This window comes from Oculina patagonica, chromosome 13 (genome assembly GCF_052425735.1).
Source record: "Oculina patagonica isolate OP01 chromosome 13, crgOcupat, whole genome shotgun sequence".
Classification (NCBI taxonomy): Eukaryota; Metazoa; Cnidaria; class Anthozoa; order Scleractinia; family Oculinidae; genus Oculina; species Oculina patagonica.
In genome coordinates, this window is record NC_135770.1 from 2257286 (window position 1) to 2282643 (window position 25358).

Sequence of the window (25358 nt, forward strand, 5' to 3'; positions counted from 1 at the left end):
CGCGTGTCACATAAGGGAAGCCTCGAGCCAAGCGGCCCATACTGCCTGAGCTTATCCAGGTTTCTGTAGCATTAAGCGGCTAGGGATATTTCTACCCCCCCCCCTCCCCTAAATGGGATGCTAGTCCATCGCAGGGGACCCTCCCAGCATTATGTCGCCGGTACCCATTTATACACTAGGGCGGGAGAGAGGCACTATGAGAGTAAAGTGTTTTGCCCAAGAACACAACTCAGTGAACCCGGCCAGGGCTCGAACCCGGACCGCTCGATCCGGAGTCCGGCGCACTAAACACTAGGCCACCGCGCCTCCCATGCGTGTCACATATGAGCCTAGTAAATGGCCTTGCTCACAATGGGTCTCTCCGAAGCTCAGTGGTTAGAGCGCCCACCCGGTGTTTGGGAGGCCATAGGTTCGATTCCCGTCGGGGGTCAGATTTTTTATTTGTCCCACGGTCGTGACATGATGAACATTACTTCTTTCGGGGTAATGATTAGTTACCCTAGATAACAGGTTTGTCCCTTCTCGCGCTTTCGACCTGAAAATTCCACAATGATGACGTACATGTACCTCTACAGAAATCCGTGAAGTGTTTCTAATTGGTCGTTACTTGAGCGTGAAATTTCAAAACCAAGCAACTTCGTCTTCAGTATTGCATTTTTCGGGTCGTGCGCGCGAAAAGTTTGTCGCTACAAGTGCCGCTTGCACCGCGCGTTGACCGCCAGGAACATTTCGTCGTTAAAGCCTGGTTTTCACTAGCGACGCCAGCACAAACGCAAAGATAACAACTCTTATTTCTCCGTGAAAACGGCTTTGACTCAAGCAAAAGTACAAGCTCATTGCATTTTGATGCTTGTATTTGCTTGCGGCAAGCACAAGCACAAGGATCAAAATTTGCACTTTTCGCGTGATCGCGTTTGTGTTTGCGCTTGTGCTTGCGTCGCTAGTGAAAACCAGGCTTAAATGGCGGGAAGCAGTATTAGACACAAGAATGAACTCTTTTAATTTAAAGAACACAAGCTAAAAATACAATTTAAAAGTGACTGCAATTTTATACCAAATGCTACTTTGTCAAACTTGCCACGAGTTTAATAGCTAAATACCTATCCTAAAAAAAGAAAAATATATTGAAATCAACTCTCTGGTATCTGATCACTATAGTAATCACGTTCGAATAAATATTTAATACTTCTATAAAATATTAAAATACCTATCAATACAACTAAATCATTATGTACTGCAACATATTAGTTATTTGCTTGATTTCTATAGAAAATTCACACACTGATAAAAATATAAACAACGCCTAATATTGAAAAATATATTAAAATGAAATAGTGAGCTATGGGCATGCACTCATATGCTTAACGGAGCAGAGGTGCTATCATTTTTCAGAGAACGAAAGAAAAACTGTTGTAGCGACCTCAATGACCTACAAACTGAGCTTGTTCTTTCACATTGTTATTGGGACGCCTTTGCAAACATTTCAAAGCCGTCAGTTCTTGCATTCGCCGTCTCAAAACATCCAACAGACATAAACAGTGGAAAAGATTAGCTATCTGCATGCACCAATCAATTAAAATACCACAGAATTTTCCAAAAGAAGGTATCAAATTGGAAAATTAGAGTAAAATTATTTTTAAATGGGCAGGGGAAGGAAGGGGAAAGAAGGCAGTTTGGATTGATTGGCACATTACAGTAGACTACGAGCAGTCCCTATTTTTCACAGAGTCCGTCGAGCTTGAAGCGAAAAAATAAATGACCGCACGGGAGGGGGGGGGGGGAGCGGGGCGAGTTCAAGCTCGACGGACTCTGCGGAAAAAAAAGGACTGCTCGTAGTCTACATTACAGAAAACTTCCTTACAATAAATATTTAAAGAAACTACGTTTTACGGATGTTTTAGCCTAATTTGCTGGTAATCCGCCTCAATTTTCCCCGATCTCAACCACATTTGTTCCTTTTTGGTTCATTTTATTCTCGGTGTTTCTCCACTTTAGTAACTACATGTTATTTTATACGTCAAAAAGTTACTATATCATGACATAGTTAACGCCTTTCAATGGCTCTATCCTAAATTGACAGTTCTGTAGTCTAGACGAAATACTAAAAAAAAAGTTTTCCAGGACTTGTCAGTTCTTTCCGTTTGATATCAGGACCTCTTTACGTCTAGACTTCAGTCTGAATAGACCGTCTATCACCGGGCGGGGCATCTGTCAATCAGAAAAGGAAGCAAAATAATAAGAGAGAAGAAAATATTGTGCCACGTAAATGCAAGTGACCATGTTTTATACAAACTGCTCTTTAATACATACAGGGTGCAAACCGTAAAAACACAAAAGTACTAACAAGCCATTAACGGATTGTGGATGGTCAAAATCGGACAACATTGAGGCGGGTTACAATTGCCATTCCTCATTTCCTGATGGGCCGGTAGAAATTTCAGTTGTTGGGGCCGGGGACGAGGTTGCCTTGTTTCCAGGTTGGTGGACTTGCAGGAAGTGGAACACGTGATATTACACGTGACCAGCAGATATAATAAGCGAAGCGCGGGAAAAACGACGCGGGTGCGCTAAAAAATTGCTTCGAGGATGAAGAAGGTCGCCTGACTTGTCGCACTTCAAATGGCAAAATCAGTGTTCGTTTCTTCGTTCGTTTTCGTGAGGAACAACATGGAAAGGTAATGTAATCAAACAACGTACACGTTTACGGGAAGCGTAAGAGAACTTTTAACTCCACTGACTGCTGAGAAGGTCTTCGTAAATTAGTAGCCCATACTTTGTTTTTTTTTTTTTTGCTCAAACTGTTGTTCTACTGAGGTTTTGCTCTAAAATATGTACAACTTGTTCGTACTCTAACCAGCAGGCCACTGGTCAGTTCAATGGAAACTTCTTTTTTAATTTCTGCTGTCGTTCCGAGAGGAGGTGGGTACCCTATTGAATTCCTCAAGCTTTGCACTAACCTAATGAAAGGTCATAAAAGATTGCCACAAACAATCTGACCAATCTGAATTTTGTGTTTTTGACTGTTATCAAAAGTGACTTTCCCTTCACTGAATGCAACAAAATACACAAGAATCAGTCGAGAGAATCACTCCCTTATCCTTTTATACACTCTAGTGTTTATTAAACACAGCAATTTTCTCTGTATCATACAGAAATGATAATCAAAATAAATCATATTAGCATTGTCAGAATTAAACTGAATAACATCACTTTTTGGAGCTACAATAAACAATTATTATTATTATTATTATTATCATATTAATTATTATTATTATATTATTAATAATGATATCATTTTTATCAAATTATTACTCAAAATTGGAAAAGCATCTACATCGAATGGACCTTAAACAGAAGAAGTTGAATTTTGTTGACATAATATTTGCTATAAAGGGTAAAAAATGTTTTATATACAAGGCTAACAACACGTCGAAAACGTTTGGTTCTCATGATATTGTTTATTTTTTAAGCTTTGTAAAAAAGTCAAGATGTATTTTTTTAGCAAGCTATTAGTAATACTTCCAATGGCAATCACTGAAGTTAACTAAAAAACCTGCAACAGTTAAATTAAAGGCTCTTACAGGGTTGCCACAGGTCAGGAAATGGTCAGGGAAAAATAAAATTCTTCAAGGTCAGGGAATTTTATTTTGAGTCAGGGAAAATTTACATTTTGAAGAAAAGTTAGGGAAAATTGAAAATATATAAATCAGTTTTGGATGGAGTGACATTATGTTTGAAAATTGAACTCTTTGCCCAAAGAGAACAAGTTTGAAATGAAAAATACCAGTAAATCAAATTTTGGGTTATGAATGTAAGAACGCCTTATTGGCCAAACTATTATTTAAGTCATAAGCTGATGTGAGGGCACACATACCGGTACATGTATTGCCCTGTTAAAATATTTATGTAATGTTCAATAAACAAGCAGGAGTGCTTTATCAAGTTTAAAACACAAGACACACCCGAGTCAGTATTTTAGACTTGATAAAGCACAAACTACGAGTTTATTGAATGGCTTCAAAAACCTCTAATGTAAATCCTTTCATTCTTTCACTGATATTTAGATTTGGGTTATTTTGGCCAAGAAAACGGGACATTAAATTTAGCCGTGTCTTTATCAGATATAAAGACACCCATTAAAGATTAATTTCCTTTGTATTTCCTAATTATTAATTAATGAAAAGTCTTTTGAAGACTACGCCAAAGCTACAATATCCTAGAAGAGATAAGCTCAAACATAAGAAACATTAGCATACTCAATGTCATATCTGTCTCTAACTTCAGTGTTATCCAACATCCTCTCTTCCACTATTCCATTATAATTGTGTTTCTTACCTAACAAATCCATGTTCTCTATGCTTCCACAAGTTCCATTAGCCTCCTGTTTACTTTTCCAGTACATATAATCCACCCAGTAGTATATCTCCACCTTCCTGGTCACGTAGATCAACAGATACGCGCTCATGAAAAGGGCAAATGAAGACAGCATATGCCAGATGTCGTGGTAGTCGAAGAAGTCCCACAAGACACATTTTTCATTCAGGGTACGTGAGAAGCTTGGTGCGGCAACCTTGCGAGTGGTAGACTTGATCTTGAAGAAGTACATAGCAAACACCCAGAAGATAAAGGTAGCAATCATGAACAGCACACGATGCCAGTTTTTCCAAAGAGTTTCACAGATTCGTTTTGGGCTGCAGAGCTGTTTTATTCCACCAGAGCAATCACCACCATCATTTTTGTGCCTCTTAAAAGATACTGCTGCGTCAAAGCTCATTAAGCCAAGAATGGCTAGTGCCACAGCCGCCACACATGCAAACAGAAAAAACTGAGACCAGTCATTTTTCTGTTTGAGACCAATTATCAGCAGGCAAAGAGGAAATATAATAATCCAGGTCCACTTCACTAAGGCCTCCACTGACCAGCATACTTCACCAGAAAGACATTTTTTCCAGCTACAAGGCACACCAACTTTCTGGAAAGTCCAAATATAGATGACAATCAACCAAATAGCCAATGCAATCCAGTAGCTAACTTCAAAGAAACGTGGAAGACCATTAGTGTTCTGCACAGAGCCCACATAGTTAAACACCAGCAATGGAGCCACAAAGAACAAGAAGTACTTTGGGGCCTGGACAGTTGTTTCACTGGGACGTTTCCGTTGGTTTTCCTCTGTATCCATGAGAGCCTCACTTCTCACTCGGCAGTTGAAAAGTGCGACCACGACCAACCCAGAGATGATGAACATAAAGGCAGAATCAAACTGGAACGTTAGACGGGAAGGACACAGGTGGTATGTGGCCGAAAACAGACCTTCAAACACCAATGCCCAGGCAAGGGCATATGCCACTGAGTAATCATATGGCCTAAACTGTTTACGTGCTTTTCCCACAATGTACTTGGATTTTTTTACCTCAAGTGCTATTGCTTCCCTAAAGGAGAATGACAGAGCAAGGAAAATGCCATGAATGACATAAGGGACATTGCTGAGCATGAAGTTGGAAGGCATGTCAGCAACAGAAATTGGTCTGTAGCAAAGTTCGTTGTAGTAGCACAGGTCGCGATCGCCTCCTTGGATCATGTTGGACCAACGTGCAATCACAAACTGGGCGGAACCAACCATGAAACTTATGGCCAGGACTCCGGTTAAGTAAGAGTAAGTCTTTATACCTTTGCCAAACCATGCAACACAGATCACTTCCATCCATCGTTTGACAGGGAATGTGTTTCGCGGTATTGGATCTGGAACATAGTCCATAATTCCCTTACTTGGTGCTCTGGCTCTGTTTTCAGCTGATGTGTTCTCCAAGTGAAAGGGAGTTGAACATTCATCAAAGTCAGAATTCAGGAAGAAATGGGCAAAAATACTGATTGCAATGCCACCCAAAATGGCAAAAAGACACATGTAAGCAGCTGGAAGAGCTTTACCAATTGTGTCATAGGTATATCCCTGTGTAACAATCACATGTACTTTCTTCTCACGCAAGGCTTTCTGCTTCTCAATTTGCTTGCTATGCAATCCAATGTACCACCGTCCTGTTGAGATCTTGGGTTTAGAATACTGCGATAAAGTGATTCTTCCTGACTCTGTAAAAGTAAGTTGAATTGTCTCTTCTGCGCCAGAGTTCTTTTCAGCGAGTCCTTGGCTTTGGGCCCCAGAACACTTTTGTGACACCACAAGGAGACATTCCATTTCAGGATCTTCTGAAGACACCGTGATTTCAAGTAAACTGAAAAGCTGATGCTCCTCAATGTCAAATGCCTTGACCTCCGCCAAGCCATCAGACCGAACAGAGACCTCTGCTTTTTCACCAGGTGTTAGAACAGAGTTGTCCAATGCAACCTCTACTGCAAACGTATCATTGGCAGGTGCGCCGAAAAACAAGATGTCTAGGTCAGTCGTTTTTTCAGAATCAGGTTTAACAAACTGGTTTCCTTGAGGACAAGCATGAAAATGGTACTTGTGTGTATTTTGCAAGTCATGAGAATGTGCTGCACCCACAAACAAAACAGTCAGGTTTTCTAGAACCATAGAATAAAGTGCATTTAAGTTGCTTGAGGAATTATATCCCCCCACAATCACACGAACTATGGCCAACTTGCTGCTGTGAGTTACACGGCAGTTCCTAGCATTGTTGAAATGTGATGTCAAGGAACCATTGACGGTAACTGTAGTGTCTGTTGAGTAATGTGAAGCACCAAAATCACAGACTACCTGGAAAGAAGACTGGTTGGCAGCTGCAGAAAAACTTCCCAGAGAAATTGTCATAAGTGAAAACAGGCCAAGAAATTGATAGAAGACCATAATGATTATTCTGTAATGCAAAAGGAAAGAAAAAAAGAACAATTCAGAACAATTTGATTCAATAATAAGATTGTATCACAGCTTTACTTTGGACTACTGTTCAAACTTCTTGTCTCCTCGTGCATATTTTGTCCCCAAATTAATTATTTTTATAAAATAGGAGCACTAACAAACATGATAAGAAATCAAATAAAATGCCTGGGCAAGTACTTTAAACTACTACTGGTATTTGTTTCTGCTTTTCATTTGATCGTCTTTGATTGTTGGCTTGGCATAAAAAGACCCGCTGTTTTTTCACTGTTTTGGCTGCAATTTTTTGAAAAGATTGCTTGTTAATGCCCTTGTAAGATGTGATAGTGACAAGTCAATCAAAAAGTCATTAGAATTCAAGTTAAAAAATTCCTTATAAATTTGTTTTTTAAATGTTATTTATTTTTTCTGGTCATCAGTAATCATTTTGTAAAAAAAAAAAAAAAAAAAAACTGTACAACTATACAAAATAAAACAGTTGTAATAATTTGTTTTGCATGATTAATTTATAAAGTGAAAAGGTGAAATCATTACTTATCCAGACTAGTCCACAAGTCTGATAATCATATGACTTACCGGTATATAAAAGTTTCGATCAAGGTCAATTTGATGCATGACAAGACAGGTTCCATGTATATTTTGAAAGAGCATGACAAAAACAGTCCGGAAATAATAAATGATTATTTTTAAGGTGCAATGATGTATGTGCAGTCTACATGCAAAAAGAGGTAATTTTACATACAAAGTCCAGGTGTGGATCCGGACAAGTTTTACCAATTCTACAGAAATCGGTCAGATTTTAAAATGAATATTTAACAATTATGCCACGAGCGCCCGTTGGTTATGAGATGGTAGATAGTCAATGAGGTGCGTAGTGCCAAGTTGGCTATAACAATCTCATATCCAACAAGCATGAGAGGAATAATTGTTTTATTAAAAACACCCAAAACGTTTTGCAATATTTGAGCTCCCCAACTATTTTCGTTGACATGTATCGGCTACCAAATTTGTGTTCAATGGTATATGAGCTCACATACCATTGCCTGTTAACCAATCAAAACGTGGGGATTGCAATATACCATTCCTAGTTTTGAATAAACTGGTATATTTTTTGGTCGGAGTTAAAAAAAAAATTGAAAAAATGGTCAAGATCAAGCATGTTCCCAGGATTGCTCTTTCAGTTCTTGTGTTATCAGAAAATGGTCAACATTTTTTTCTCTGCATCTGAAGTCAGGTGATAAAAAAAACATTTCTAATTTTTGTTCATTCATGTCTAGACAACATTCAAATTCACAATTTACTGAGTGTATATGTTAATTATTTGATCTATTATATAGGCTCTACATGTATATGCACTGAAGTTCGCCTCGAGCCTCAAGCATCCTCTGAGGCATAAAGGGACAAAATGTTGTACAATAATATAATTTTGGAACGAAATCATGGTTTATGTTAAGCTTGGTAGAGAAATAAGAAAGATATTTTTAATCAATATTTAAATCAGTCACTTTCACTGATAAATATCTTTCTCATTACTGTTATAATTTATGGTTTTGATACTCACAATCACAAAATCTAGTTGAAGAAAAGACTGTAGTATGAGGTGCTCTGACTTTCAATTCGACAACGTTTGCTACTCCTTGTGTTTTCACTATGTATTTTAGTCCTGAAGTCGAAGCTTGAACAGCTCCAAAGTGCAGCTGATACTAGATAAAAGTACGGCAGGTGAACACTATGTGACAAGCTGTATTAATTATTAACCGCTTGTTTCACGCTTTAACTTACGCATGCTTTGTTCCTCTAATATTTTAACATCTCTGATCGTTATCGAATGACAATAAAGATAAGAGCAAAGTCGAATTTCAGTGGCAAGTGCGTTGTGTTACATTTAACCAATTAAAATACTTTCGAGGAAGCCCCCGTTTCCAGGTTTTGTCGCATAGAACACACAGAACTGTATATTTAAGGAGAAGAAGAGCGATACAAATAATTTAAATGCCAAAGATTTGAGTAGACTCGAGTAAATATTCATTTGTTGGTAATTTTCTTCGGATATCATAGGCGTGGAGATTGATACGCCCGTATACAAGCGAATTTTAAGCTAGCTGTTAATTGTTGTCACGAAGATTACAGTGTAAAGAATCACGCGATTTCAGACATTCAGTCAAGTTATTCACTTCAACACATTCATGGTCTGAATAACTAAATTTGAGGGATGGCCTGAACATGTGTAAAGCTAAAAAACCAATCCACTCCAAAGCGGAAATTCTTATAAATAACCACAGAAGAGTTCGCCACACGACAGCCGGCAAAGGCGCGTGTGGAATCATGAATACATTCCTTGGACGTTTAGCTATAATACAAAGCCTGTCACTTTAAAAACAATGTTAATACACTTACAGGCGCTATGGATATCTGTGGCAGTATCGAAGTGTTTATTTGTGGCTCCTCTTTTGGAAATAATCTAATTTTCCATGGTTGTCACACAGACGATCTGATTTCAGGCTATCACGTTTCGTTCTGCACAAAAATCCGGTACAACCACGCGTGCAGTGCACTATGGGTAAACAATTTCAAGCACGAGGAAATATTGGGCTCATCCTCGGTGTAAGAACCTGTGAAACTCACCGGTGACGTAAAACAAAGAACGAACAAAGCAACAAAGAGCGTCAAAAACAATACAGAGCAGGAAAACAAAAGCTCCAATACAAAAAAAAAATATCACAGGTTCTTACACCGAGGTAAACCCAAATATTGGGACCTTTCCATTCGACCAAAAATTCCGGAAATTTAGGAACAAGAGCGAATGGTACAGAAATTTCCTGGGAAAAGTTCCAGAAAATCCGGAAGGTGTTGGGCGCTTTCCATTCGACCAAAAATTCTGGTTTAAGTTTCCGGTTTTGAGGCAACTTTCGAGCAACTTTCTAAATCCAAAGCAAGTTTTTTTTGGATTTTTGGAGCAACTTTCGAGCACCTTTTTCAGAAATTTCGAGCAACTTTTTGAATAGTCTCGAGCAACCTGTGGAAAGCCCTAACCTAGGGATGGGGTAAGGGAGCAAAGGGGGCTCGGCAGGAACGTGAGTGAGTCTGAAATATGGCGTAGCTTATTAATCAGCTGATTAATGCATGATAAAGCAATCGCTTGCGAAAGCTGTTGATATTACGCTAAGAGAACAACCTTTCGGAGCTCGAGACCTCTCAACCTCAAATCCTGGCCTCAAAGCGTGGCACCGGAAGCCTGGAGATTTCAGTAAAAACTTGGAGATTAGTCATAGTAATAGTCTTAGCAATTTTTCTTGGACAATTTTGTCCAAGGAGGAAAGTCGCAATGAAGCACCACAAGAAGGAATTACAAAGATTTCTTTCACTGAGAAAGGCGCAGTGAAGCACCAACCCGTGAAACAAGGCCAGACCACAACACCGGAAACTCCGTGCCCTACTCTTTGCGATAGGTGTGTGGGTTCTTTAACGTCCCCTGCTGACCATATAATACTGAAGATGCAGGAGACGGGGCCTACGCATCCTCGGAGACCCAGGGGCAGTTAGTGGGGGCGGGGGAAAGTCTACCCGGGCGAAAAAAAAAATCGGCGAAGAAAAGTCAAGAACAAAAAAAATAGCTATTTTTTCGTTCTTGACTTTTCTTCGCCGATTTTTTTTCGCCCGTGTAGAATTTCCCCCGCCCCCACTTACTGCCCCTGCCGGTCTCCGAGGATGGGGCCTACGGGTTATCGTCCTTATCCGAGAAGACAACATCTAACCATTTGCAGATGTCATTGCAAACTGAAAGGAAACACTTTCTCCTCAGTTATTTTAACCCTGAGTGTGGGTCCGCTCTGAGAGTCGAACCCGAGACCTCCCGCACGACAGTCCGGTACTCTACCAACTTAGCTAACCGTACCGGTCAGCGGTATAACTGATTGATCAACTGATGGGAAAAAAAGAAATTATCTCCCTTCCTTTTAGTCTCACAAGCAGTATTTTGAAATTTTGACATTTTCAAATTTTGAAATACAATGTTATCACCCCACCCCACCACGCTGTGATTTATCTTCTTTGTTATCGAATAAGTTCGAAAGGACATGAAAAAACAAAAATGTAAAACCTTGTTTACACAAGACAGTGCCAAGATAGGTCAAACTTCACCTGAAATTGACGAAAATCATTGCAAAGCTATTTTGGCACAATGTAAAATGAGAAACTCCTTCGCGCGAGTGACAAAAAATAACACGAAACGATCCTTTGATCAGCCGGAAGCCGAGACAAGTCACGCGAGTTCAAACTCGCCCCATGTCGAATATTCGTCATGTGACAATGCTCGACCAATATCCATGATATTAAACACTTTTAACTTGAGTAAAGGCCAACGGCTAATTATAATACAAAGAATTGGATCCTGGTGGATCTGATCAGCCAAATGTAAAAATACGAACAAACAATTAATATATAAATATATAAGTTTATTTCCTGATAGAGTCAGGCCGCGAGAGGCCGTGCCTGACGAAATATTGGAAGAAAAATATACTAGTTCAATCCCGTACGGTCAGCCTTTCTGTTTCTTCATCGAACGCTATACAGTGTAGTTGTGTGTCGGCACGTTCATTGATCAGCCGCTGGAAGTCGTGACAAGTCACGCGAGCTCAGACACACCCCATGTCAGATGCTCGTCATGTGACGATGCTCGACCAATGCGTGGCTTCAATATCTGTTCTCGATTTGACAGGAGCATAAATTCGATCCTTTCACCCGTGTAGTTTGTATTGTGTGCAAGCACGTCCATTACAGCAGTGTTATTCAGGATTTCAAGATGGCAAAGACCTTAATTCTGGTCCTTTTTTGCCCTGTGTTTTCTCGCTTTTGGTTTCAGTACACATGTAAAGTTTGTGCCTTGCGGTAAGTAATGTAGCTTTAAAAACGTGCATCAGTCATGCCTCCGTGACAATAGTGAAAAGTGCGCACAGCTTATAAATTTCTTTCGTTTCCTAAAGGCAGATCTTAGTTCTAAGTTTTCCATCGATTGGATTAATGAAAAAGTAATTATCAAGTTGTCGTTTCGTAAATCAAGATTGGTTTAGCTTTCTATGAAATCTTTTATTGATCGTATATTTTTTTGCTGGGCGCTGTAGCTATAAACGCTGTGCTGTTGAACTTATCCAACAATTTACTCTGGCTAGTACTTTTCATTTAACAACGATTGGTTCGACTCTTTTTTTCCTTTTAAACAAATAAAAACTTATTAAGAAGAACGCTAAGTAATTCTTCATCTCCTTGCAACGATCCAGCATGTGTTTCAACAAGCACGTTGAAAGGGTACCATTGAAAGAGTTGAGTTTACACAGGACCTGGGCCATGGCGTGAATTTTACTTGCAGTTTTTAGTGCAGAATGCACTATTTATGGTTGGTGCCCCCCGGTGTACATCAAAATAATATCAATTATTAATTATTTCAGGGGAAGGGAGGAGAGCACGACCGGTAAAGAACTACAGAAGAACCAAGTTGCAGAAAGCACAGCCCTGATCCGAAAAATCCGCCGCAACACACACACATGCCCGACCGCCCCAGACCAAAAACATCCAAGCACATGAAATTTGATATGGCCGTCGAAGGGATCAGCCCATATTTATTTTTTCAATGTCGCCGATATCACGACCAACACACACCGCGAAAAAACCTCTCGCAGCCGAAATTAAAATACAGGGACGTTAAATTTGTTTAAGCCCTGGTTGCTCAATGCAACCGTAGACAGCACAAGCCGCCCATTCATTACCCCCCCTTTCCCACTTAACCCCGTTCCCTCCACGCCCCCACTACGTGCCCGCGGACGGCAGACGGAAGGAGCACGGGGAAGCAGCGGCGTATGTGTGCCGCCCCTGCGGGGGGACCGCAGACGGAGAAAGAAAAAAAGAATGAAGCACAACACGCCGTCTGACCGCGAACCCGGAATTTCATGCCGGGGCACCGACGTCCTGAGTCTCTGAGTTAAACTTTTCAGTGAGGTTTTCTTTTCAGAAAAATTCCTTTCTACTGCCCCGCCAGACATAGATTGGTAAAGGGGGAGGGGACGGCCATTCCCAAAAAAAATTTACCCCCCCCCCTCCGTTGACGAGGTCAGTCAGAATTTCCCCACAAAATTTCCCTGAAAGAACTACACTGGCTTCCTGTTTCTGAATGCATTACATTCAAGATTATACTTCAAAGCTCTTCATCGACAACCGTAAAATTCCGGTTATTAGCCCTGGGCTTATACAGCTTCGTAAGGGGTTTTGGGTGGGCTTACAAACGAAGGGGCTTATATCTGGAAGGGCTTATAGGCGGAATAAAAAAAAAAATTCGAAATGAGCCACGGGAGTGTTGATCGAAATATGTTTTTTTAACTTAAACCCTGTTCAGTACTGTCCATGGGCGGCAGAGCATTTTTCCAACTGGGGGGGGGGGGGGCTTAAGAGACTCTTCTTTTATTAATTCTTTATTTTTTCTGTAAAAGTGGCGGGGCTAAAGCCCCGCGGCTCCGCCGTCCCTGCTGTCATCTGGCAGAGGGGGGCTTATATCTGGGAGGGCTTATCATCGGATGTATTTTTTTGTTTCCAGATAGATGGGCCTATAACCGGGGGGGGGGGGGGCTTATAAGAATTGTTAACTTGCTACATCCTTCTAGAACCCTTCAATCATCATACTCTTTACATCTTACATCTATCAATTTCCACCTCAAATCGTATGGATCTTGAGCTTTTCCCACTTCCTCACCTGAACTCTGCAACAGTCTGCCTGTTTTGTTAGTTCTTTTTTTATCTTTTAAATCCAAACTCAAAACTTATCTTTTTAAAAACTATTATTCTTTGCGATTTTTACTTTTTATTACTTTTAATACACATTTAACTGTTAAGATTTATACATCTCATTTTGAACGTTTTTTTATTGAATTTTTATCGATTTTATTATATAAATTTCAGTAGTGTTTTCTAATTGCGACCAGCGAACAAGCACCAGCGCAGTTCGCTGGGAGCAACTCTAATGTTGGTGAGGAAAGATTTCTTTGACGCTGACTAGCGATTCGATTATATACTCCTAAAATTCGCGGGCGCTTGTATTGTTCTCGAGCTATATTTGGCATTTAGCACGTGAACATCTGGTTCCTGCTCATATGATTTTAATTAAATAATTTAATCCATATTTGGTGCAGCGAAACATGTGTTCAATAATTCCATATTCCTTATTTGGCGTGTTCGTACGTGCCCGTGTTTTCACGATGTCAACATGTTTTCACATCGCTCATGAGTTTTCTGAGCGGTTAGTGTGAAACGAAGACTAAAATGCAGATTGAGGGTAAAATGAAGACTGCAGTCCGGGAGAAAAATGCAGACAGAGGGTAAAGTAACAAAATACCAGTCACAAAGCCTTCCGCCGACTCCAAAGTTCGAAGAAATGTATGTCAGATTACATTTCGCATGAGCGAACACGTGAATGGACTGGCGGTATATTAAAATGTTTATTTGCCGACACAAAATGTGTTCAATTTTTTACTTTTATTACGGACTTGAACTTGTGAGACTTCAAGTCTTCGTCACCAGTAAACTGGATGAAACTGAACGGTTAACAGCCCTTTCAGCTGTTTCAGGCTGTGCCCTTTCGGAAAATATTTTTTTACGCACACGAACTCATTGAAACTCAAGTCATTTGTTTATCACTCCTTGTGATGCAGCCGTACGTGTCACGAAATCCTCGATCGTCTGCAATTCGCAACGCAAGCAAGCAAGTTAACCGCTCGCTATAAACATAAAAGTGTTGTACCTTTTATTTTTTTATATAGTGTTTTATTACGACGGTTAGCGAAGCAAAGCCATTATTTATAACTTTACTGCAGAAGCGTTTAATCTGAGCGGAATGTTTCGTCACAAGGACTATTGGCTTGAGTTTTCTCGCCTGCCTTGCAGCAGGACTTGTCGCAATATCCTCGATATAGTCCTAAACCGGCCGTTTGGACTGTGTGACGGGGGCTTATGTTTTCAGACCGTGAGACAATAGATTTGACCGTTTAGCGGTAATAAAGTTTTCGCGTGATGTTAAATATCATGTTCGGCAAGCTGCCACTATTTGTCGGCATGTGTGCATTGCATTGAAGTGTACTGATGATAGAAATAAATCCTGCAATTGGTGATCCAAATTTTAAAGACAGCGATTTTGGTAGCGTTTAAAGTACTGAGAGCAGCTGTTTCCACTGTGCGTGCTAAACTTACAAAGAGCTTTGCATGGCGTTTTTTTTGTTCTTAAACAATATTCATTTTGGGGCTTTCAAAGGTCGCACGCAATTAAATATACAAGATTCAAATCTTCGCATTTAAGCAAAGTGTGTCTTGGAAGACTTTCTTGTCTTTCGCCACGAAAAAAATTTGTAACACAGCAAGCACTTGACTAAAACTAAGAATTGAATGTTTAAAACCCGTGTTTAAAGTAAGAGTCAAATCAAAAGTAGCGAGTAAAGTTTATTTGTCAAACACAAAAGCGAATGTTTCTAAATTTACAACCACTGAGTAATTTAATAGCCTGTGTGACGCATTCTTGATAATAAAAACAACATCCCGTCACGAGTTGATCTTTTTCTCATGTTTTCTCAAGTCTTTCCTTCCATGAATGAAAATTTAGCAGAAGAAAAAATCAAATTTCCAGTTCCTCACCCTTTACAGGAACGTAAGATGAGCAGACTTGAGCAGAATTTCGTTGTCCTCATGGAATTTTGATTTTGAGCAGAAAACTTGATTTCTCACGGGCATACATTGCCGCGAGCGTCATTTATCACGTGATGCATTTGTCCCTTCATCGGCCATTTTGGAGTTTGTAGAGTCTACGTAGCTCGAGTGGTAGGAATTCATTGCTAACCTCGCGAGATCATGATTGATTATCACGAGTATTTAACTGTTCACATTTTATGTAGAACACTGACAATACAACTTCTAACATTCCTGTGCAACCTATGTTTTTTTTTTCTTGCTTGCTAACAATATTTTATTGTGATTCCAGAAAATCTTTGTACCGACCCCACAGAGGTTCATTGGAAGTTCTGATGGGGGAGCGGGTCTCACAATTAAACTTTTGAAATAAAGTATGAAGATTAACCGAAATTTCAAGAGATGTTGGATGTTGGGGTGGGGGGTGGGGGGAGGGTGGTTATTAATATTTTCCTGAGTAGCACATTTATATCAAACACTACACTGTCCGTACGGACCGCTCGTTTACTTACCCCCTCAGAAAGAATAAAAAATAAATGGCCAGAAGAATCAAATAAATCAAATAATAGCATGCATTATCCAAGAATATTATAAGCCTAAACTGGTTAGGTAATTTTTGTGGCATTTATCTTTCAACAGCTTAGTGATAAGATTTGATTTTCTCTTCTGGCGAGTTCTCAATGTGAGACAATTCCTAAAGCACATGAAACAACCCAAAAGAATGCATCTTCCACATAAAATCATTCTATGGCTTCATGATTTGAATCATTTGAAAAATTATTATTAGTACACTGACCATTCTAGTTGCAAGTTCATGGTATGACACTCAGACTTTTTTTAGATGTCAGTTTCAAGATGTCAAACAACTATAATGCTATCCCTTGGTTACAATTATTACTAAATTTTTTAAGATGCTAATTTTCCTTAAATCAGGCGTATTGTGCTTTAGTGGTTAGGTGGTATTTTGCAAATCAATCAAATTTTTCAAAGGAACAGAAAAGAGAAAGACTGAGCAAAAAGAACATGTGCACTTTTGGTTTTGAACCTAGGTCAGTGGTAGGGCCGTAGGTAGGATTTTGCATGGGAGGGTGCGAGTGCCAGAGGCAGGAAGGTCTAGGGGCCCCAGGGGTATCCTCCCCCAGGAAATTTGGAAAAAATCAGGTTGTTGAAGGTCACATTTCCTGCATATTTTGTGAGAGCCATTTTAACCCTCGCTCCCTAATTAAGTGGACCGTTGTAACCCATGGAGCAAGAGGTGCAGACCCACCCATCACACCCACCTGCCAAGGCCCTGCATGGCATATGGAATGCAAAAATGATACCATTGCAACGCCATCCGGAGAAGAGAAAAGGCCCTAAAAACGATTTTAAAATTTGTCATAACTAGCCAAATTATGAATAAACCTCTCTGGTCTCAGTATATCTAATTTCTAGGGAGGTCGAGAAAGGGGTAATCTTCTTGAGGGGGAGGGGGTGGGGGTAGTGTATCAACAGTTCATATGTGGTGATTGTAAGGTCTTTTTATCACCAGGATTTTGTTATACTTTTAATATGATGTTTATCAGGTGTTTGAATTTTTTTAGGAGGTACGGGTAAAGTTGCATTTGTGGACGTCACACCTTGCGCCGCGCAACCATGTCGACTGAAGAAAGGATCGGAAGAGCATATTTCAGTAGAGTTCACACCAGGTGAGAAGTTCGTTTTGTTATTTGAGGCTTGAATAGGCCTTATCACGGTTTTCAATGCCATCTTGACGAGTAGGCAAAGCGGGTAGAAATTACAGTGTTTGTATGGGAATCCGATGGCAAATATCTTTTACAAAACTCGAATTCTGGACAACTTATGAATTGTAAAGTTAAGATATTAGGCAAAAGTTTTTATTCGCCAAGTTTGAAGGATGTAGCTGAGCTAGAAAGCATTCACTTACGTTTTTAATTTTCCATACGTTTGTCTATATTTTCTCCACATGATTGACACGGTTCGCGAGAAAAGTTATTGACAAATGTATGGGAAAATTAAAAACGTAACTGAACCTCTAGCAGCACATCCAACTGGCAACTGCAAAACAATTGAAGGGGCAGCGCAGAGACGCACATCGAGTGGCCAAGAAAATGTCACAAACAACTCCAACACGCAAGCGACGTGTCGTGCTAACATGATCTGTATCAAATCGCTGGATCAGCTCGAAGAAATTACGATGCAAAAACAAAGGCGTTTTGCAAAGCTTACGTCCTCCACAGTCAGCCAGCAGTATGACCCTTGTAAAAATCGTGCCGCGAATCGCAGCGCGTTTTTGGTCGCCACGATTGGGCTTGGATCATGCCGCAATTCATGCGCGATTCGCGCCGCGTTTTTGGCCGCCGCGATTCTCACATCGCGGCGTGATGGGTCGGGAATCGGGCCGCGATTTGGCTGGCGTGCCGCGATCGTGCCTAAATCTTTAAATTTAAAAACAATTACCTTGGCGTTTTGCATACCGACAAAACAAACACACAGGCTCTGTATCAAAACAACATCATTTATTTACAGAAGCTTACAGAAAAAGACGGCCAGTTTCGCTGCCGAGTACAATTATATTTCGCAAAGCCGGAGAGCGTGATTGAGTCTTTAGTTTACAAGCAAATAAGTGAACAGTTCTTCTGTAAAATGTGAACAACACATACATATAACGGCAACTAACCTTTTACTCGTGCTCAAGCGAAGGAAGATGCAATGATGTGATCTACCAAACGAGCGAACTATCTCTTGGTCATGCATCTGCGAAGAAGCCGAACCGTCGAAGATGCGCTTTTCCCCGAAGCTTTTTTAAATAATATAACATTTAAGTCCCAGGCATCAACAGGTACAACTTTGCATTGAATGGTCCTTACCAGCAAAATGTTTTTTTTCTTTCCACTGTTCGAGTTTTGCAGTTTTTTAAAAATCACAGTTTAGCTGTAGTTCAGTCAACAAAGTCCATGACGAAGCGTTGTTGAAATTATAAACAAGCTGTCGCTCGAATTAACAAAACAAATTCTAGCAGTTTTCACAGAGACGCTTTTCCCTCAAGTTAGGTTGCTTCTAAACTCTTGTTATTAACAGAAGCAGCTAAAAAAGAACACATTTTTCCAGTCCTGATTGTAAAGAGAAAACATACCAACTTTCTCGAAATAAAATTTATTTTCTGCTTGGGATGGCGTGGCGATTGCGCGTACTATGCACCACGTGACCCAACTCAGCCAATCGTAACGCTTAGTTCACGACACCTTGCGGCAAAAGGCGGGAAAGGACGTCGATGTGTGTGGTCTACGATCGTGGTCTACGGGAAGGTAAATATATTAAAAGCTCTAAAAAAAAGCTCATTCTGACAGCCTCTTCGGAGCCACAATTAAATTAAATGCCATAATTATAGAGGATTTTTCAATGCGAAAAACGCAATTGCAGCGAATTCCTGATTGTATTTGCATTTGAAGAAAATGGCCGACAGAAATTTGTCATTGGATTGCTCAAAGGTATTAAGGTTTCCTCAAAGATAAGAAAAGAAAGAAACAAAGTGTTTGAAAAGATTAAAAAACGGACTGTTAAGAAATAGAAATTCTTATCTTTTAATTTATCTTTACTCATTATCACGCGCCGCTTTGTCGCGCCAGTTCGTCTAGACTAAAACTAAATAAAACTTTTCTCGTGGGAATCACGTCCTCTCGGCTCACCGTCACGTAATAAAATGTTTTTCGACATTTTAAATCAAACTAGTTGCGGGCCCAAGAGAGGCCCGCAACCCTAATCTTGACAGTGACCAGCGGATTGCGTTTTACGCGTGCGCGCCACGTTTATAAACCAGGACCGAACCGGAAGTTAAAAATTTTTGTTCTTAATAAACCACGGTAAAGCGAATGATTCCAACAACGGTTATTGTCGAGAAATTCGTTATAACACTGACAACATAGCGAGTTTACCGACTGAGAAAAATCACATCTAAATTCACACTGCACCGCGTGCGAAAAATCCTTGCGTGACGCGTTACTCAGAATAATTGTCTATTGTCCATTTGATCATTTCAGTCCTCCTTGTTCAGTCGTTTATTTATAATTATCGGCACTGCCTACCAGTACCTTGTCTAAGTGCGTCAAGGCCCGCACTTTCTAACCTGTGGTTACCACTAGTTTTATTACTACTTTGATTAGTACTTAAAGTTTATTTCATCAATACAAGTCATGATTTGCGTTACGACCACAGCATGATTTGTGAGAGTTTCGAAGCATATTGACTTTCTCCCGGTGATCGAGAAGTGAGTTCTCGCCGGGAACACTTCCCGAGATTTATTCCAGCCCCCCAAATCGCGGTGCGGTGGTAATCAATCGCGCCGCGATCGCACTCATCACGCCGCGCGCGCATCCGGCCGCAGCGAGTCCAGCTCTCGTACAATCACGTCGTGCATGATCGTGTCGTGATTGAAACAAATCGCGGCGCGATCGCGACATTCGCGGCGCAATCGCAACTATCGCGGCAATCGCCGCGCGTTCGCATTCATTTACAATCGCGTCGCGATGGCAACAAATCGCGACGCGATCGTGACATTCGCGGGCGACGCGGGGTCACGATAAAATTTTTACAAGGGGAGTTTTTCGACACATCGCGTGTAAATCTTTCCTTCTAGCGTTATTTAACTGTCCGGGGAGGTTGAAAAACGTGTCAGAGCCATGCTTTTAGTTTCTGGCGGCCATGTTGAGGATTTGCTTTAAGAAAAGGACTGGATAACACATTGTGACGCGATGTCACCTAGGCCTGATAGGTGTCACGTGAGAGGAAAGAGAAAAAAATGGCCGTTTGTTACTAAAAATCAAAGCCTTTGGTTAGTTTTAGCGTAAGTGCGGCTGCCAGGTGGTTGAAGGACATCATTAAGTCTGAATACCCGTAAGTTAAAAGCATCGCTCGAAGAACTGAGGGATGTTCCTGCCTTTGTTGTGTACAACAGCGCTGTTTAGCGCTCCAGAACAACGTTACACAAACCAAGGTAGTTTTGAGCCTGGCAGAATAAAAGCCTAAAACAAGAGTTTCTTGCCGGGAACTTTGTCAAGGCGAGTTTTGCAGTGTCCGCTTGGATGCTGCCGCAACAAAGTTGCCGAGAAGTGACCTGGTTTTAGACTTATAAGATATTTGTGAGTGCCCGGAGCGCTACCTCCCATCGCAAATTTGTTTTCGCTTCCTCATTAAATATGCACGTATGGATCGGTCAAAAAGTGCGTGCGATCTTGTCTTGATTACGCGTGCAGGGTCTTGTAGATCTAGATTGTGTGATGTAATAATGTAAGGATAGGAGATGGGAGAGCAAACAGTGCTTTACTGAAAGCAGAAGCATGTGATTTTGCTGAGGACGCTCGACATGCCATTTACTTGGCCTTCCTTAAATCGGATCAACGGCGCGCGTGTCACAGAAGTTGAGTGTTGTGCAGGCGCTTTATCGAGAAAACTTATCAAAATAGTGTTTCCCCAAACAACAAAAAAAAGCTAACCGCAAGCAGGCTGCAGTGAAAGCTAACCGCAAGCAAACTGGAGTGAAAGCTTACGGCAAGAAAAGCGCGATCTTAGGGTTAAGGCCGACTCGGATCTTAACCCTAACTTGAAACGCTAACCCTAACTTGATTTTGTAACCCTAGCCCCAACCCTGGGCCTTGGGGTTCGCTTTTGCCTTAGGGTTAAGCGCTTAAACCCTAACTTGGAACGTTAACCCTAACCTTAGGGTTAGAGTTGTTTGAGTTATAGTTTGATCCTTAAAACGTTTGCTGGTTTCATTGTTTTAAGGAACAAAAGGGTCCCTTTGTTTATCGTTTGTCAAAGAAAATTCCTTAATATGCCGCCAGCAAAAACCTTGTCTTTTTGCATGTGTTATTTTTCGAAAACGAAGGAAAGACCAGCAAAATTAAATACAGGGCAGTGTTGAGCACACGTAAACGAACTTGCGTGTGAAATTTGGAGTTGTTTGTGACAATTTTCAATTTGGCCAAAACTCGATGTGCGTTTCTTGCGCTTGCCCCTTCAATTCATAAGTTGTCCAGAATTCGAGTTTTGTAAAAGATATTTGCTGACGGATTTCCATACAAACACTGTAATTTCTACCCGCTTTGCCTACTCGTCAAGATGGCGTTGAAAACCGTGATAAGGCCTATTGAACTTTCCCACAAGCTACCACCCAAAATGTTGAGCTTGTGACAGGTCATGCTAGTTGTACCGGCGTACCCAATCAATGAAATTCGATAGTCGATAAAATCGATTGTAATCGATAATAATCGATAGCAATTAATAGATTGATATCGGAAATCGATGAACCGAAGAGTTGAGTATCGATTTTCATCGATTTTCATCAATTGTCATCATTTTTTATCGATTATATCGATTGTCAGTTGCAATCGTTTAATAATGATTTGAGATATGTTTGCGCTAGGCATTGGCAATTGAGTCTAACCTATTGTATTTTTTCCTCTTCACAAAAAGTGATCTGTTGTGCAATTGCTGCTTTTCCTCTAGTGTGTAAAAATTACGAAACACTTGATTGAAAGTGTATTGAAAACTCTCTCCCACCAGGGTTTGCAAATATGCCCAACTTGGCATATTTTATGCCAAGTTATTTCAAATATGACTCCATTTCTGCAAATCAGAGTCGAGAGAGAGCCATTATGAATCCAGCAATTCTGGGATAATTTTCTTTAAAATAAAAGTTTTTCCTCACCTTGATGCTTAACTGATACAACCTATATTAACTTTACATTGCCCTGAACTGGTACAGAAAATAAGAAAATCGTCAGATGTATGTGTGTACATATCGAGGACGATGGACTGACATTTCGCATTACTAATCCCTATATGCTTCAAATTGGTGTCCTCAACAAAAAGACTGGGCTTCGCTCTGAATGGACTAAATAATTCGAGAGTTCGCTTTGATGAGGAAAAAAGAGTGAATGAAGAAATTCATCAATGGGGAACATCAGCCTATGGTAATTGGGTGATGCACTGCTTCTAAATAACAAACATCAGTTTTGGGTCATGGGCAGTCTTGCATCATACTTGGATCCAAGCAACTCGTGCAGTTTATTTTATTACTAGTAATTTCCCATCACCTGTTATTTTAACCACTATTTGTTTTTGCCTAACGTTAAAAAAAAAAAAAAAACGCTAGGGAAAAAAGGGGGGCGGGGGGGGGGTTTTTTTTTTTTTTTTTTTTTTTTTTTTACCACCCCCCCACAAAAAATGTTTTTCCCTTGATGTACAATCCACATTTTATTGGTTCACTTCTTCTGTAACTGAACATGAAGAAGTGCTGATCAATCGATGGTTGTCTTGTATCGTGCTTCCATGGTCGTCAGCGGTGTTGTCAGTTTGTGCTTTGCTTACGAACTAGTAGTCTACAAAATTAGCATTTTCAAGGAACACCCTCTTGTCTTTCCCCTCTGGAAATGCCAGATCTGAATTGAAACTCCCTTATGCCTTTGACTGTTAGATGTATAATTAAATTGAATTTTATTTTGTTTTGTTTTTTATGAAATCCAGATGTTTTAGACAATTCTAACACAGGGCATCAAATAAGTTGTGAAGTACATGTAGGTGGCTGCCCTCCTGTGTCAGATCCTGTGGCACCCATTGGAGAGCAATGTTAGATGAATTTTAGCTGGTTATTCACAAAAAAAACCCCTGCAACGTATCTCTAATACCAAATTATTTATCAATCGTTTACATTAATCAGTTCTATTACCTGATTCTTTTGCAGGCAGCAACATTACATCAGCCAAGACTGTTGTTCATGGGATTATTAAAGGAATTTCAGTACCGTTCCCTGTTGACAACCCTGAGGTATGCAATGAACATGGAATCACGTGCCCAATGACTGCTGGGAAAACATATACTTTCCAAGATGTGCTTCCAATCAAGTCTGCGTACCCTGCGGTAAGTGCCGGAAAGAATTAAATTTATGTCTGTTTATTCAGGCTCTTTGGAAGAATTTTAAAACAATACAGTCAATTACAATCCCAGACAAAAGTACTTGGGACACCTTATTTTACAAAAATAATGTGAAAACTTTTCACGAATGCCATGAAATTGAGATCCCCCATTTCTCCCTTTACAATGCTGCAAAATAGGCTGTAATCGGAGGCATATTGTTTTTTCATGTTTTTCAACATTGGAAAAGGGAAGAGGGGAAATTACTAGATATTTTTGTGTTTCATGTGGGAATACACAGCAGGTGTCCCAAGATTTTTGTTGAGGATTGTAGTTCACCCCTGGGATTTTCCAAGAAAAATTTCAGTTTATTAATGCTATGTACAGGTGTCTTGTTCTAGCCATTATTGTCTTAACAGATTGCAACCAAAGTGTCAAAAACTTCATTTGCACATGAAAACTAACATTTCCTTCCTGTTGGGGCATGCAAACAAAGCAAAATTTTGAATGAGAAAAAGAAAGACAAAATGTCTTTTGTTTTCTTTTTCTCTCACTTTCATTTCAGGTTTTGTTTGCTTATCAGTCAATACTTGCTTCATGCTACAGAAACTGGGCCGGGTTGTTCAAAGCACGATTAAGCTAATCCAGGATTAGCGCGTTTTTTTCTTTTTTTTTTTTTTTTTTTTTTTTTTTTTTTTTTTTCCGTCGTTTTTTTTCCTTTTTTTACCCCCCCCAAAAGTGAAAAAAAAATTTTTTTTTTATTTTTTTTTTTTTTTTTTTTTCCGGTTTTTTTTTGGTCCCTGATGTAAGCCCTGGCAGTGTGGCGTAGTTAAGTGTGAGCACACACGTCACTTCATACAACTTTATGCAAGTAATTTCTGTTTTCTTTTTTCAGTTGCAACTCCTTGTCAAATGGGAAATGCAAGACCAGAGCGGCGATGAGATTTATTGCTGGCAGTTGCCTGTCCAGATTGTTAGCTAAAAAAAATTTAAAATGTGTAGTTCCATAAATTATCCATACCTCCCCCACGGAAGGGATTTTTCTTAAGACCCCCCACCCCCTCTGGAAATTCCAATTAAGCTTCATACATTTCCTTAAAGTTTTTGGCCTTTGAGACCCCTCCCACCCCCAGGAATTTCCAATCCCTTCTGTGGGGGGAGTGTGGACATTTTCTGGAACCACACAATGTGTCTGCACTGCCTGTGTTGTATCTGTGCACTTGAACTTTACAGTAAAATATTTTGGTAAAAGCCTTTTAATAAGAAGAAAAATGTGTACAACTCTTTTTAGGGATAATTTTATTGAGCAAAAATGTAACCAATCAGAAACAATAATGGTGAAAAACAGTGGTATCAGTTTTGTTTCAAACAAAGGATGTGTTGATTGATAAATAAAGTTACATTTGTTTGCTTGTTTTTGTTGATCATCCCTTAGAAATAAAAGTTGTGAGTACAGTAGAACCCCGTTAATACGGACACCAAGGGGACAGGCCAAATTGTCCGTATTAAGGGGGTGTCCGTTTTAAGGGGGGTCTCAAAAAAAAGTCGGGGATATTTTTTTATACATAAAAAGGCGGGGGAAAATTTAACCGAAAAAATTTTTTTTTTTTTTATAAAAAAAAATTAAAAAAAATATTTTTAAAAATTTTAAAAAAAATATTAAAAAAAAAAAAGATAATTTTTAAAAAATATATAAAAAAAAAAAAAAAAAAAATTTTTTTAAATTTAAAAAAAGGAGAGAGAAAAAAAAAAAAAAAAAAAAAAAGTACAGTCAACTCTCGCCTTGCAGACACCCCGCTATTGGGGACACTCTCTATTACGGACAAAATCTAGATCCCTGTCGAAAGAGGTTTGACTGGAAATGACTCCCGCTATTACGGACTCAATAGCTTAATTG

The 25358-nt window shown here is 39.8% G+C and overlaps 2 protein-coding genes across 4 annotated transcripts; one reads left to right on the forward strand and one right to left on the reverse strand.

Annotated features, from left to right (window-relative positions):
- Positions 1-976: 976 nt before the first annotated feature.
- On the reverse strand, positions 977-9371 carry LOC144634315 (uncharacterized). Of its 3 annotated transcripts, none has more exons than XR_013567184.1 (3): positions 9230-9371; positions 2311-6812; positions 977-2208 (listed from the first exon to the last, which is right to left on the reverse strand). XR_013567184.1 is itself a non-coding variant. In XM_078493231.1 (3 exons), exons 2-3 carry the CDS (start codon positions 6800-6802, stop codon positions 2165-2167), a joined length of 2511 nt encoding a protein of 836 aa, XP_078349357.1. In that variant the 5' UTR covers positions 6803-6812; positions 9230-9371; the 3' UTR covers positions 977-2164. The 3 variants fall into 3 exon arrangements, 1 of the variants encoding a protein (XP_078349357.1); XM_078493231.1 differs by having other exon boundaries at positions 4336-6812; XR_013567185.1 differs by lacking the exon at positions 9230-9371 and having other exon boundaries at positions 2311-7155.
- Positions 9372-11618: 2247 nt separating this feature from the next.
- Positions 11619-24875, forward strand: LOC144634329 (NPC intracellular cholesterol transporter 2-like). Its single transcript, XM_078493251.1, is given in 5 exon segments — positions 11619-11660; positions 11662-11719; positions 17134-17238; positions 23292-23467; positions 24357-24875. Coding segments are annotated over 5 exon segments (453 nt in total). The 5' UTR covers positions 11619-11633; the 3' UTR covers positions 24444-24875.
- The last annotated feature ends 483 nt before the right edge of the window (positions 24876-25358 follow it).

Excerpts from the sequence above, each read along its gene's own strand:
- LOC144634315 (XM_078493231.1), bottom strand. The coding sequence starts at position 6,802 with ATGGTCTTCTATCAATTTCTTGGCCTGTTTTCACTTATGACAATTTCT. Across the intron at positions 2,209-4,335 it reads AGAGAACATGGATTTGTTAG|ATGCCCCGCCCGGTGATAGA; the intron begins GTAAGAAACACA and ends TCTGATTGACAG.